General features: G+C 43.9%; 1 protein-coding gene across 3 annotated transcripts in view; it reads right to left on the reverse strand.

The window, feature by feature from the left end:
• SUFU (SUFU negative regulator of hedgehog signaling) overlaps positions 1-13,927 on the reverse strand; it is a 99,164-nt gene that overhangs the window by 43,517 nt on the left and 41,720 nt on the right. For all 3 annotated transcript variants that reach the window (XM_075504647.1, XM_075504646.1, XM_075504648.1), the window contains 2 exons: positions 3,686-3,828; positions 1,072-1,157 (listed from right to left, as the gene is read on the reverse strand). In XM_075504647.1, the coding sequence (XP_075360762.1) occupies positions 1,072-1,157; positions 3,686-3,828 (229 nt within the window). The remainder of the gene's footprint in view (positions 1-1,071; positions 1,158-3,685; positions 3,829-13,927) is intronic.

Below are 13,927 nucleotides of genomic sequence, written 5' to 3' on the forward strand. Positions count from 1 at the left end.
CAGCGGCTTAGTAGTTCGCAGCTTTGCCTTTGTATCATGCACATTTGGGTTTCACTTTATCCTTGGAAAGGTGCTTGTACCACAGCACAAAAGCCAAAAACCAACATGAGAACAGACTGAGGAGAGGGGTGCTATGTCTGTATTGAATTAGAGGAACCAAGGGAGCTGCAGGCAGTGTTTATTGTCTTGGGGTCCCAGAAACAAAGCTTGCAACTAGACAAATTCACCCTACTCTAGGGCATTCACATGAATTATCTGCACTTGTGCTTAAAAAGGAAAAGTTCAAGTTTAAGAAATCCAGCAGCAAAGGCTGGACTCTTCCAAATAATCAATCAATTAAAGGCCATTGTAACACTAGAGGGTGTACTATTGTGGCCAGGAACACATATTCAGAACCATTTTGTTTAAAAAAATCTTTTGAGCTACAATCACACAGCAATAACTTCCACTAAATACAAGAGAAAAATATTTAAACAAAACACCTGCAAGCCAAAAAAGTTTAGCTGCAACCTGGCAGCAAATAAAGCATCAACATATCATTTAACATTTAAAACCCATCTCCTCCTCAACCCAATGACATCTTTGTTTTGCCATGGGAGAAATAACAATGAACTTCACTTGCATGAACACTCCTCCTACTGCAAACTGGCCCACCAAGAGTGGGGCCAGTTTGAGAGTGACTTTCTCACTTTCAGACAGTACCCAAGCTTTGCTAGGCACTCTAAGTCAGACGCTCTCCTTCCTTTCTTTTGAACGACACAGAGAGGTCACCAGTAACAGCTATCCCAGCTCTCTCAGGAAGAACCAATGAGAAAATGCTGCAGGCGTAAGAGGAAGGAAATTAAGCTTTCAAGACCTCATTCTATTTCACCCTGAACATGTGGACTTCCACATGCATTAATTTGCCATCTATGTGTCTGTGCGTGAGAACAGATTTGCAATGAATTCCCATCTCTTGCTACAGCACAGGATTAAATAACTTCCATCAACAAGTTAAAGATTGTTAATAAAAACAAACAACTGAATTCTCCAAGGGAATGCTCCCCTATGCAGGGCTATGTGAGCACTTACACTGGGACAGTCCGAAGCAGTTCCAAGATCCCTTGCCCGTTCCACTGCTGAGCCGCATGCAGTTCCTCAGTGCAAACTCCAACAATCTGGAGTAAATGAAAACAGAGATACTAAACTGGATGCAAACTGTGCAAGAACTGCAGAGAAAATGTGCGACGTGGTGCTGGATCAAACAGTGCAGATACAGAGAAGCACCATTTCTTTAAACTAACTAGATTGAGTGAGGACGAATGGAGCTTGAGACAACAGCGGGATTCTGCAATTCCTTATGCCCTCTCTCTACACTTACCATGTGAAGTGCCCTGGTCACGTAACATTTAGTCTTGCACGGCATGTGTGAACTTAACAATGAGGAGGGCCTGGTGACAAATCAGGGTTTACTGAAGATCCACTAGTCTGTTCTCACTCTTCAATCTAGTTCACACAAGACAGGACAGGTTAGGGTCTGAGCACATGCAAACCACTGCTCTGTCAGCCTACTGCTAGGGGCAAATGCAGTACTGCACCAGCAATTTCAATCGGGCAAGGGACCCGCTGCCCAAGGGAATGCTTTGGTGCCCATAAATCCTTGACCAGCTCAGTTTGCTGACTAGTTACATCTTACCCAGCACCATAAAGTAAAGCTGCTTACACATCACATAATCCACTTGTCACTGCAGGCAATTGCAGACTTCTGCCTTCCTGTATAAGGCAGGATGTGTTTGCTTTTCAGGATGGGAGCTGCCACACTGAGCAATACCAGATGTCCCTCTCACAGCAGCTGAGATCAGCCGCTTCAAACGAAAGGGTGAAACACCCTTCAGCTGATAGAGGAAGGCAGTTTCTTCCTGATCCATCAACCGCTGGCTTCTGCTTTTAAGCACAATGATTCACTCTTTGGGATGAAAAATTATTTTAGCTATGGCCTTCTATTTTCTTCCTTAATACTCTAAGCCTTTTCCAATGACACTGGATTTTTGGTCAAAATCTGTTCAACCAATGTTTTATCAGAAAAGAGGAAAACTGAAAACTAAGTTCTGAAGAGCAGCAAGCAGAAGTGCATGATGTGCCTTTGCCGCAAGCGCATATCTGCACTGATAGAGATCTGCATGGAAAACCATCAGCGTCAGCATGTATCCAGTTCTGCACACCCCACCTCCCCTGCCCCTTGCAGAGCTCACTTTCTCAGGACCCAGTCCTTGGAGATGCACTTCATGCCAACCCATCTCCCAGGCTTCCTCCATGAACAGCCTGAATCACCCTCACACTTCAGGACACCCCTCCCTGGGCCTTCACTCGCTAATTACATACAAACAGCAAGACTCTAAATAGGAAAGTATTTTGTGTTCATTCTTTTCTTTTTGCAATCATTTATCTTCATGGCTCAAAATAAATCCATAACAACAAGCATCAAGTAAAGGGGAAAACCAAGTCAACTGTACGCGTTGTGGAAGATTAGAGGCCAAGAGCCTCAGGATCCAACAAGTTGACTGTCCTTTGATCCAGGACAGCTGGGCACGAAAGAAGAGATGTGGAGTAATGCAGCACTAACTGGGGAGTCAGCCAGGAATCACCCTGCTTAGCTTGGTTCTCTATCTCTGCTTCCAGGTCCCAAACTCACCTTTCACTGATTAATCCCACACCCATCTCTTTCTTGTTGATAAAACACAGCCTTTTGGGCACCTCAGAAAATTCAGGAAAGCCTTTGCCCTTGCACAGCAGTTGCCTTGTGCAGGTCTGTGGTAATGGAGCTTCCCCTTACATGTTGTAACTACAGCCAAGGACAAATGGGAGCAACTTGAAGCTTAAATTGTAAAATACAGACACTTGAATTTTCCCACAGGAGGGAGGCTTTTCCACAGAGTAGGGAGAAATCAGCAGTTGGTATAAACTATGCCAGCTCTTCCACTAAGGTTAACAACTCTATATGCAATTTAAAAACGTCCAAAGCAGCCCATATCTAAGACACATCACTGAGAAGGAGGACTTTGGGAAAGCAAGCAAACCTGTTTGGCCAAGGAAGCTCCCCTCACTGAACAGTAGGGTTAAATCACAAGGGATTTTTTAAATGTTTCTTTTGCAAAGCAAACCTGAACCTTTCTTAGACTGTAGATCAATACAGGAAAACTCAGCCTCTAAAGAATCTTTATGCAATGCTGCAAGCTATATTTCTGCCATTAAATAATGCTAAAGCAACTCTGACTCCTACTCCAAACACCTCTTTTCCTGGAACTCAAACCAGTGGATCACTTATTGATACTCCCATAGAATTAATTTGAATTTAGCTCTACATTACCTTTTAAAAGTGTTTCTCTCAGCTTTTTTCCCCATGTTCATGTCTGACATTTCAGAGCAGTAATGTAATATTCAACTCCAGGTCTGTTTCACAGTGTAAACCTTTTCTCCATCAGACAGACCTCTATCTTGAGAACTGAGTGTGCCATTGCTCAATCCTGGTAAAACGCTTACTGAATACCTCCAGAGTAACAACTCAAAGATGAGATCCACGGTAATCAAATAAAGAAGACAGGTGGAAGGCGGGATAATAAGCATCTGACTTATCAAAGCTAAATGAAAATTAGCTGCATTCCACTCTCAGGAGGTGACAGTCAGAGCCACCATTGCTGGGTCATACCTGTAGGAAAGTAACAACCCCAAAAGGAGTCTGCACCGGCTGCATCTGAGGGTCTTCTGTCAGTAACATATGCTGGATTCTAGATTCACTGTTGTCCAAAGGGCTGTGCCACGATACATGGTCACCGCTGCAGAAGGTGTTTTCTGCAAGGAAGAGAAACAAGAAATACTTAGTCTGTAAAGTGTGCTAGAATACTCCTTCTGTTAGCATCTGCTCCTGACGGCTGTCAGGCAGGGACCTCTGGTCTGGAGCAGGACAGTCACTGGTGGCTATTCATAGTGACTGCCTCCGCCAGCTCTGCTGGGTCTGAGTCAGCTGATGCACCTGAAGCAGGAAAGGGGATGGCTCATTGAGCCATCTGAATTCAAGCACTGAGTTTAAAATTGCCCTCTCTTGAGTCCTGTGGCAAAAAAATGGTGTTCTGCTTTGATATCAATCCCAACACAGGAATGTCAACAAATAAAATTAGCTTCTCTCTCATTTACTATTAGTCTCGTTTTGTGAGAGGGCACAGAGTCAGCAGGCCATACTGGATGCCTATGGGATGGCGATTCATACTTAATTTGCAGCTCTGATTTGCTACAGAGAAAAGATTCTGAAATGTGAATTAAACACAAATAATACTCTGCTATATCTAATAAAAATCCACAGTCTGCTGCCCAACTTGTGATGGACTAAGTCAACATCACTTTCTCTCCCAATTGTCTGGTGGCCCTGGTGCAGAATTATAATTAATATGTTCCTTCTTTCCCAAACAATGAGAAAACCAGTAGGCTATAAATTTCACTGTCAGAGTAGACTGCATCAAAACAAAGAGCCAGAAATTATCCTTCCCTCTTCACGACTGTAAGCATTCCTTTCTCTTCCTCTTCTCCTACTTAGAAAGACAAAACCCCCAGATAATCCCATGTTCCACAGCTGGTGCATGCCAGAAGACACACCAGAACCCATCTGTATGTTGCTGCCCCATCACAGGAAAGGCTAATGCTTGCTTTCTGAGTGAGCTAGAAGTAAAACAACCAACCATGACCATTTTCACACCAATTAAAGCATGCTCCGTTTGCACACAGTTCCTAGAGCGTGTGCGCAATAACGCTGCCTAGCTGTCTGCCTCGTCCTCGGGTCTTGTGCTTGTCCCACTCCAGGTAGAGCTTTTACAGCACATACAAATAAACAGCCTTGAAGCCATAATCTGCCCTCTGACATAGGTGCAGTGCCCCAGGGATGAACCGAGTACTGCCTGCCTGCTTCCAAAGTCAGTGGCAAGCACAGTGCCCCTCTCCTTGACCAAGCTCATTGATGAAGACAGTCTGGGCTTCTGTCCTCACCATGATCTCTCCCAAGGCCACTCTTACAGGAGGGTGGGAAGGGAGGTTGCCCACTGGAGGAGGACTAGGACTTCCACTGCAGACTGGAAAAGGTTAGTGGTTACTTGAGTTGCTGTCTGTCGAGACTGGAGCATCTCATATGATACAGAGCAGGATCCAATTCAGAGGAGAGCAGACATGGTCCTGGATCTTCACCTAACCTTCCCACATCACCTTCCAAATACACGCCAATAGGACATCTCTTATAATTGCAGCTTTGTCCCCAGTCACATTAAACAACAGATGCTGAGGAACCAGGTGCTTGCACGCCAGTCACTGTGCATCAGCGCCACCACGACTGCACGCACGTACTCTTGGCCAGCGGCAAGTGCAGGATGCTTCGAGGGAGCCATCAGCAGCAGGCAGATAAACTAAGGAGAGTTGTCTCGCAGTTGCTGTAGTTAAAAATACTCGGAGTCATCTCACTAATGAGCTAACTCATGCTCACCCGTTCCTGGGTTTAATGCAGGGCATCCTGGGCAACTCGTAGTTTCTCCACCAGGTGTCCCCATTGGTGTGTATTTCAACATTTATTATATGTGTTTTTTCAGATGAATTTCTTGGACAGCTCATTTGATTAAGAATTAAAATAAACTCCAAATACCATAAGGAACTTGGCCTGAAAAACGAGGCATGTAACAGAAGTGTTGTGATAAGTAAGGGAATGTTTTCCTTAGTTAAAATTAGGAAAGAAAGAAACATAGTGAATGCAAGCTGCTTGAAAGAAAGAGTTTATCGTTATGTACACTAAATTACACGCTTGCAGCTCTGCGACTGAAAGGAGTGGTTCAGATATTACTTTACTTTTAGAGTTGGGGAAATATAAACAGACAGAAATGAAAAACATATTTTTTTAGTATCAAAATTGGATTAAAGAAACAGCACTTAGAATGTTGCAAGGGCTCTTGTGATATTTTCCAGGTTAGCCAAAATGTGGCTGATTAATTTTTTTTTTAAATGAGGAAAGCCTCTCAGTCACAGTTTTCAGGAATGAAACAAAGAGCCACAAAGAGCTTATTCTTGGGCCCTGTCTTTATACCACAACATTTTGCCCATCAAATGCTCACACAATTCTATGCTGATCGATCGCTGCGTTTCACTGCTGGTGCTGCTTCTCCTGGGAAAGCCCGGCCCGTTTAGAGCAGGTTTTCAAATGCAAATGTCTCTGCTGGAAACCCACCTGTTTATGTCCATGTGAACAGTGAGCACTTAGAAAATCTCCCTCTCCCTTGCATGCACAGGAACACCACAAAATTCACACTGACTATTCAATTAAATCACTAAAAAAATTTTCTGCAAATAACACGAAGCCAAATTAAAACCTGTAAGAGTGCAAGAAATTCAGAATTACAGCCTGAAACTCAGCTCTTCGCTTGCTGCGTTGTAACCCATATAGAATGTAAGATCAGCTCTTGTACAGAGACCATTGCAGCACTGAGGACAGCTTGAATTGCAGGACTTGTAGCCACAGAAACTAAGAAATTACAGAAACAAAGGCCTAGATAACCACTTTCTCTTGCCTCATGCTGGCGACAGGGATGAGCATCCTCCCTTCCCATCTTTCACACTCATGTTTTCAAAACAAGACAATCAAAATCTTTCTAAGCATTTAAGTTTTAAACAATGTTTTAGCCAGAAAATCCTAAAGTTTTCATAAACGCTTCTTCCAAAGTAAATTTATAACTAAATTTGGGGCTTTCACTAATATTGAATTAGAACATAAAATATCCAGACAAATCCTCAAAGTCATCACAGCACAGATGGATGTGAAAAGTCTCCTGTAGTTTTTGCACCTTTCTATCATTTGCAGTGCTGTCAATAACACACTTTGTACAACTTGCCTTTCATCCACAAACATGTACAATGTGCTAGTATTTCCTATACGTACATATGTATTTCCATAAAACCAAGAGATGAGTAGGCACAGGACACATGCACTCATCTCAGGTACACAAGGAGCACAAACACCTTACAAGGAGCAACACACTTCAGTCAGACGCGCCTTAAGACAGCTCCTGTTGTTCCCAAAAATGCATCCCCGTGTCTCCCATACCACGCGGACTAACCGGAGAAGCAGCCTGCCATCTCCAAACTAATTTCCGAGATCTCTGTTTTGCACTGCTATGAACCAAGGATGGGACCAGGACCGTCAGTGATGATGCCAATATGGGTCTATCAACATTCATGGTTTTATTGCCATACCTCTCAGTACACATTTTGATGCCTACTACAGATATCAAATGAGGCACCTACACTCACAACTGGAAGCTACTTACACACTAAATACTTGAAACTACAGACATGAAAATAGGTATTAATATACACATAAAAGAAACATTGTATGTAAAAATAAAAGATTACAGGAAGAAGTTTATGTCCATGGAGCACTGACCCAGTCTGACAGGACTCACTGCTACAAGCATCCTAAAACAATTTCTAGTTTTAGGCCAAAACATAACTCCCCTTTCAGATAAGCACAGAACATTCCTTTGCAAATTATCTCAGTTTAGTAAACCTGAAAGTTTACAGCCTCAGCAGCAAAGCTGGTTCTGCAAGGATCCCATCACAACACTGATGATGTCCTGGGCCCTTGTAGATTCGGGAACAGCCTCTGCTTTATCCATGTCCATTGACAGCAGCCATCTATCCAACACGTTTCACTCTTCACAAGCTCTGCTATGACAACCCTTTTGACCTGCTGTAATGCTGTGCAGATTAGCATACTGTGGCAATGTTTCTTACTGGTTTTGAGGAGGGATTGAAGCACAACAGATGTTACAAAAGTCCTTTTGCATTGTATTTCTTAACGTGACAAAATACATTTGCATCCATGAAAAGGTGAAATGGCTTTCAGCAGTAGCTGTGAAAAATCATGGGCTACTACTGAACAAGCACCTTCTCTACAATTTCAAGAGGGCAACGTTCAGTCTGCCGGGACTCGGATATCATTTGCTGCTGCAAAGACTTCTGCCTCTTTGAACTTTGGTGCTACCTGACTCCACAGCAAAGCCAACAAGAGATGCGATATGTCCAGGGAAACCATTTTATATAATGGGAGGACTCTGACATATTCTTCTAATGAATAGCAAGCCTCAAAGCGGTGGCCAGTTGGTGTGTTCCCATGCTCAGGAGTAAGCTTGGAGAAGACTTCTATGAATGGGGGAACTAAGGACGCTCTTTTCTCTGTGGGTTTCCATGTTGTGGATAGATTCGGCATTGCCTAAGGAGGAAGTAGCTCTGACTAAAGCTTTTACTGCAGCTATGGCACACACAGGAGGAGTCCATCTAGATTCACTTGTGTCTAAGGTCAAGTGTAACACAACTCTTGTCCACTGCAGAGGGCACAGTTAGCATTTTTACTCACCTGCTCATTTTTACAATCCTTTAAGAATCAAGTCTCCCCAAGAGCCCTACCACTCTGTTAAGTCTGTTTGACACTGGCCAACAGGTTCAAACACCATTAGGGTAGCACAGTCAGTCTTCTAGGCAGGAGAACAGCATGACTGCATAAGCCTTGTTTCCTTAGGTGAGCACAGCAAAACCAATGGTCACCAGAAAAAGTTACCAGGACCTCACCAGGGAATTGTTAAAAGGGTAGGACAGATGGCAAAGCACAGAAATGATCTAGCCATCAACAGGAGGAATTAAATAGCAAAGGAACTGAAAGAAAATATGTTAAAAAATTAAATTGAAATTATTTTAGTGTATGGCTAAATCAGCAAATCCTCAGATGTGAACTAAGGCTCTGATTTACTGCATATGAGTTGATTCACAGGAACTGCTCTTGAATACTTCTGCCTCACAGTAAACCTGAGGTGGTTACATGTTCCCTCCATGGAAGGAAGAGTTAAGCTACCTGACCTGCCTCAGGGTAAATACATATCCTTCAGCAGTGACCATGGGAGCGCTGGATGTATTGTAAATACACAGGCTTGCTTACAGTAACCTCTTGGACACTTGCAGCCTTCCTGCTTGGAAGGGGCACTAACAGGACTTAAACCTAATGCAGCAAGGTGATCCATCCTCAAAGTTCTTTTACTGCAAGTTTGTGTTTTAACAAAAACTACTGATTTTTTAAATTTTTTTTCTTTCTGTGGGGGAATGCTGATTCCATGAAATCTAACTGCTTCGTAGGGAGGTATTGATTTCCTAAGAACTCAACAAGGAAATCATTAAAACATTTCATTTCAAACTTACTATTGTATTTCATAATTTATAACAGCAAATCTGAAGCCTCTCTCCAGCTCCACAGAAATGAGAAGTCTCTAAATTTCACATAGACCAGCTCTTGTACCATTCTATTATGCAAAAGCAGCATCTAAGACAGTTATACCAGACCACTCTGTTAAGCTTCCCATAGTTTGAAGTCTTTAAAATGTCATTATCCATTTTCCTTTAGAGCCCACATAAAGCAGGTGAGGTTCCTCCATGCAGCAATGGTCATAATTCAGCTGCACAATCTCTCCTAAGTTTACTATCCAACTACTCTATAATGAGAACAGGGAAATAACTCAGAGGGAACCATTCCACTGTGGACTAGTAAATTGTGTTACGTTGCTCATGTATTTTCTTGGAGTGCATTCCGCCCCCCCCCCCCCCCCCCCCCCAATTTGACTAAATATAGCTGATGCCTAAAAACCAAGTCATATTCTTGGCTTCAAGATGTTCTATAAACAGCGTAATGCATGCAATCTATGCTCAAGAGGTGTCACCTCTCTCTAGGGAGAAATACAGATTACTTCCCACTGTATTTCAAATTTCTTTTTTAAACCTGCCAGTTTTGCAGGTATGGGATCCTGCTAGGAGCCCTTACTCCCTTGAATAGCCACAGGGAGTAAGCTGAAAAGGACAGCAAACTGAGACAAGTACTAGGATCTAAGAGAGCTCCATCCAAAGGGTGGCCCCAGGATGAATCTGGGTCAGGGAACCAGCGAGCTTGCTACCCTGCACCCAGAGCAGATGGGAAATAGCTGTTTGGGCTCTGGGAGTCAAATACCTTCTCTGGCATGCACATAGGGGACCGCATGGAAGAAAACAAGGAGTTGGTGCTGTTCCACCAGCAAGGAGACAGCAAGGGAACTTGAAGCGTATCTCCTGTCCATGCATGGCCTGGCATACAGTCCCCAGACTGAGTCTGGCTCCGGGGCAGTTCAGACTGCATCACCCTGGTTCATCCTAAGGCCAGAAACTTCCCCCTTCTAACATGGTCGCACCATGCAATTCTTTAGATAGATTTTCAAATTAGAATAGATTTGTAGCCTGACCGTTCCTCTGTAGCTCTTCTAAGACACCTCCTCCTTTGAAATGCCAACTAAAATCTGCAACGGAGGGGTTAAACTGTTCTGACTAATCAGTCAGGTAAATCCATCTGGACAGCGTGTTACAGGTTATGAGCTGATACTGCACAGAGTGGGAGAAACCCTAAGAACATTGACTACTAAGTGTGCTTGGTTTTGGGAAAACAGATGCTCTAACTGCACTCATATCCTTCAAAAGCAAGTTTCTGTGTTCCTCTCATTTCTGCAGAAAGCCAGGCCATCATTACATGGTCACTTTATTCTGAGATACATGCAAGATGATGTTGAAAGGAACAATCCTGCTTATCCCCCTGAGAAAGCAGTGGCTACCTGGATCACCCCCTCCAGCCAGTAATGTTGCTTAGCTATGCTAGCACAATGCTTGGCACTTCTCTGCTAGCTTGGTCTAAAAAAATGTACTCAATAAATTTGCAACAGTGTGTGGCACTGGGGATGCTGGCACGCAAACAAGATGACCACATCCCTCACACGAGCCAGACCTACATTATCTGCATCACTCAGCAGCTTGAAAACTCGCTGCTCTAAGGGATACAAACCTGCATTTTGCATCCGACTGCGAGATCTCAGCTAAACTGCAGGCAGCGAATCACAGACGTCACAGAAATTCTGTATTTGAGGGCAAAGCAAAGAAGGATTTCGACTCCATGACTTACAGGTGCAGGAATGTTAAAAAAGGCCCCCAGTGAGTTCCTGACCAGCATGACAGTGATGCAGCCAGATGTTTAAATTGAATGCAGCTTATCTGATACTTACAGGAACAATGTAATTTATTGCATTGCTATTACCCCATGCACAGTCTGTATAATTTATTATATAAGTGTATTTTCTCCAACACATTTTTAATATTCAGTCTGGCTTTGTTAAAAAAAAAAAGGTAATCTGGCAATCTGTCACAATTAAGATTTGATGCTGTTTTTCAGTAGCATTTTGCAGACTGAACAGCTAGAATTAATTGAGAGAAACTAAGGGCAGACGCAGAGTCCAACACTGAAATGTATTAGCTGTATTTTTCACCAGAGCTACTTAATATATTTCTAACTAGCTCAATAATGGATATAAGCATGCATGCAAAGATGTAGCTATAATAAACGGATGCAGAAGCTAAACATGAAAATTGTGTCTAAAAATCTTAAAGTAATACTGTTATTGCAACTCATTACACAGATGCAAATTTAAAAGAAAAACAGAGTATAAAGAAAAAGACTTCATTCAGACTCATTTGCCAGCCACATTAAATTAAGATAATCTAGGGATAAGCAAATTAATGCTAAATTCAGTCTGTCTGCTTAGTTTCCTAACCTACAAAGCACTGCACACATGGATTGGTAAAGGGGAAAAACAATTGTGATATAACCTGTGGGGCCCGCTGGCAGTTAGTTTATTATTTCATTTTCAACTTAAGCTGAATGTGTTTAAAGAACATACAAGTAGAATCCAAGCCGTGATATATTTGCATTACATTAAAAAAATGCTTTTCCTCCCTGTTTTTCTTTTTCAGTTCAGTTTTGCTGCCCCTTATCTCATGTCTGGGAAACAGGAACTGCCCCAGCCCGGGCACTCCAAAGAGGTGGAAATTCACACGGTGCAGCTGCCTGCTGCAGACATGCAGCACAGACAAGATGCCTTAGGAAGAATTAAATCCCTGGAGTACAATTAAACAATAGCTCCACTGCAGGGATTCAAATTGGGCTTTTAGAAACAAGGGGCCTAGGCAAAAGGCTCTTTAAAAAAAAAATAGTGTGGAAAAAACCAGATTATCAATACTGTAAGGACTGCTTGACCTCTGAGGTTTGATGACAGTTTCAGAAGACAGAAGTGTGAAGCAGATTTTTTTTTTTTAAATTGATCAGCAGGTTGAAAACACAAAGTTGATTACTGCGCAGCTCCAGGTTGTTAAGTCTGGAAAATTAACGAGCCTCTCAAAAGAGCCCCATCAATTTATGCAAGCATATAGAAATTTATTTTATCATCTAAGTCCCCTGGACTGAAAGCCTGATGAAGGGGCCAGAATTGGGCCCTCCCATGCCTCCCCAGGGTACATCACCAGCAGGACAACGTGATTCCTCACTCCTCTGTGCCCCGCTCAGAGCCCTCACTCACCCTACTGGCAGCGGGACGGTGGAAAACGTGTCTCGCTGCACTGCAGCTTCCGCTGATGGAGTTACAAATGCTGCTTTTCTTATCACAAAGTGGATCCCAGACACCTGGATGCCTTATGTGACATTGGAGAGTGTAATATTTTAGCCGAAAAACAAATGCTAAAATGCTATCATACAATAAGCAATTTGGTTCTGTTTTCTACCTCTTCTGTTTTCCAGGACATTTCTTTCCATCCCTCACACATCTGCGTGTCTGGCTTGCTCCTTCTCCCTGCCCATCTCTACGCGCATATACAATTTCCATGACTGCAGCCTCCGAGAATTTCTCACGCAGGCTCCCAGCGAGTGGCTCCCGTGCCCAGGGCACGCTCCCACCCTCTGCAAGCCGTGGGCCCCCTGTCCTCTCCCTGACTCCGTACAGCCTGCTCCGCCAGCCACCTCCTCCCACGCTTCCTCTCCTCCCCACAACTTCATTCAGCTCCTCGACGTCTGCTCCTTACAGCCTTCCCCAGCCCTCGCAGCCAGCAGAGGCAGCGGCTGGCGCATCCAGCAGGCTTGGCACCCCCTCGGCATAAGCGCTGCCCGGGGCAGGATGCATCTCCCGCCTTGCTTTTGCAACAACACAGTTCTCACCTATCTACACATTTATCTGCATGGCTCCCCTCCCACAGGGAGGAAAGGCTGGAGGAAGGCATGGCAGCATGAAAGGACTTACCTGGCATTGCTGAGTATGGCAGAGAAAGGAAACGAACACAGACGCGAGTTGTTCATTTGCAGCCCCACAAAACTCTCCTGCTCCAAGCTCTTGCTCCTCTACACCCTGTCACTCAGACCAATTGCCCTTGGGTGCTGCAGGGCTGGGCTGCTTTCACCTCTTCCAATAGGCGAGTGGGACAACTTCCCCCTTACCCGCTCCATCCCCAGCCAAGCAACCGCAAGGGAGCAGGAGTAATGCCCTTGCCAAATCCAGAGCTCCAGGCCAGGCAAGAGACCCTTCCACCTCCGTCCAGCTGCGCTGCCACCAGCTTTCTGCATCCTTCACCTGAACAGGATGTGTTTTACAGCTCCCCTTCAAAGGCTGGTATTTAGGTCTTCAATACTTTCAGAAACTGAATAGCCTCAGGACAGGGTGGAGGCCCAGGACTGAGAAAGGATGTTATATAGCAGGATCTCCTGTCAGATAAGGACTTGGCTCAAAACACATATTTAATGACAGTTTATTTACAGATTATGTGGTCCCACATGGCCGATTTGAAGAGATGCTTGCCTTTCATTTAAAAACCCTATCCTGTGTTCTGACACATGAAAGCCAGAATGTTTTACCCTTACCTGAACATTTCCCAGCCAGGTGCAACTAGAACAAAGACTTGTACCTGCAGCATTTAGCAACCTTTAGGTGTCCTCAGTGAGGGAAGAGAACTGCAGCAGGAGAGGAAAACATTTTTTCTCATTTTTGAG

Source organism: Mycteria americana, chromosome 6 (genome assembly GCF_035582795.1).
Source record: "Mycteria americana isolate JAX WOST 10 ecotype Jacksonville Zoo and Gardens chromosome 6, USCA_MyAme_1.0, whole genome shotgun sequence".
In the NCBI taxonomy this organism is placed as follows: Eukaryota; Metazoa; Chordata; class Aves; order Ciconiiformes; family Ciconiidae; genus Mycteria; species Mycteria americana.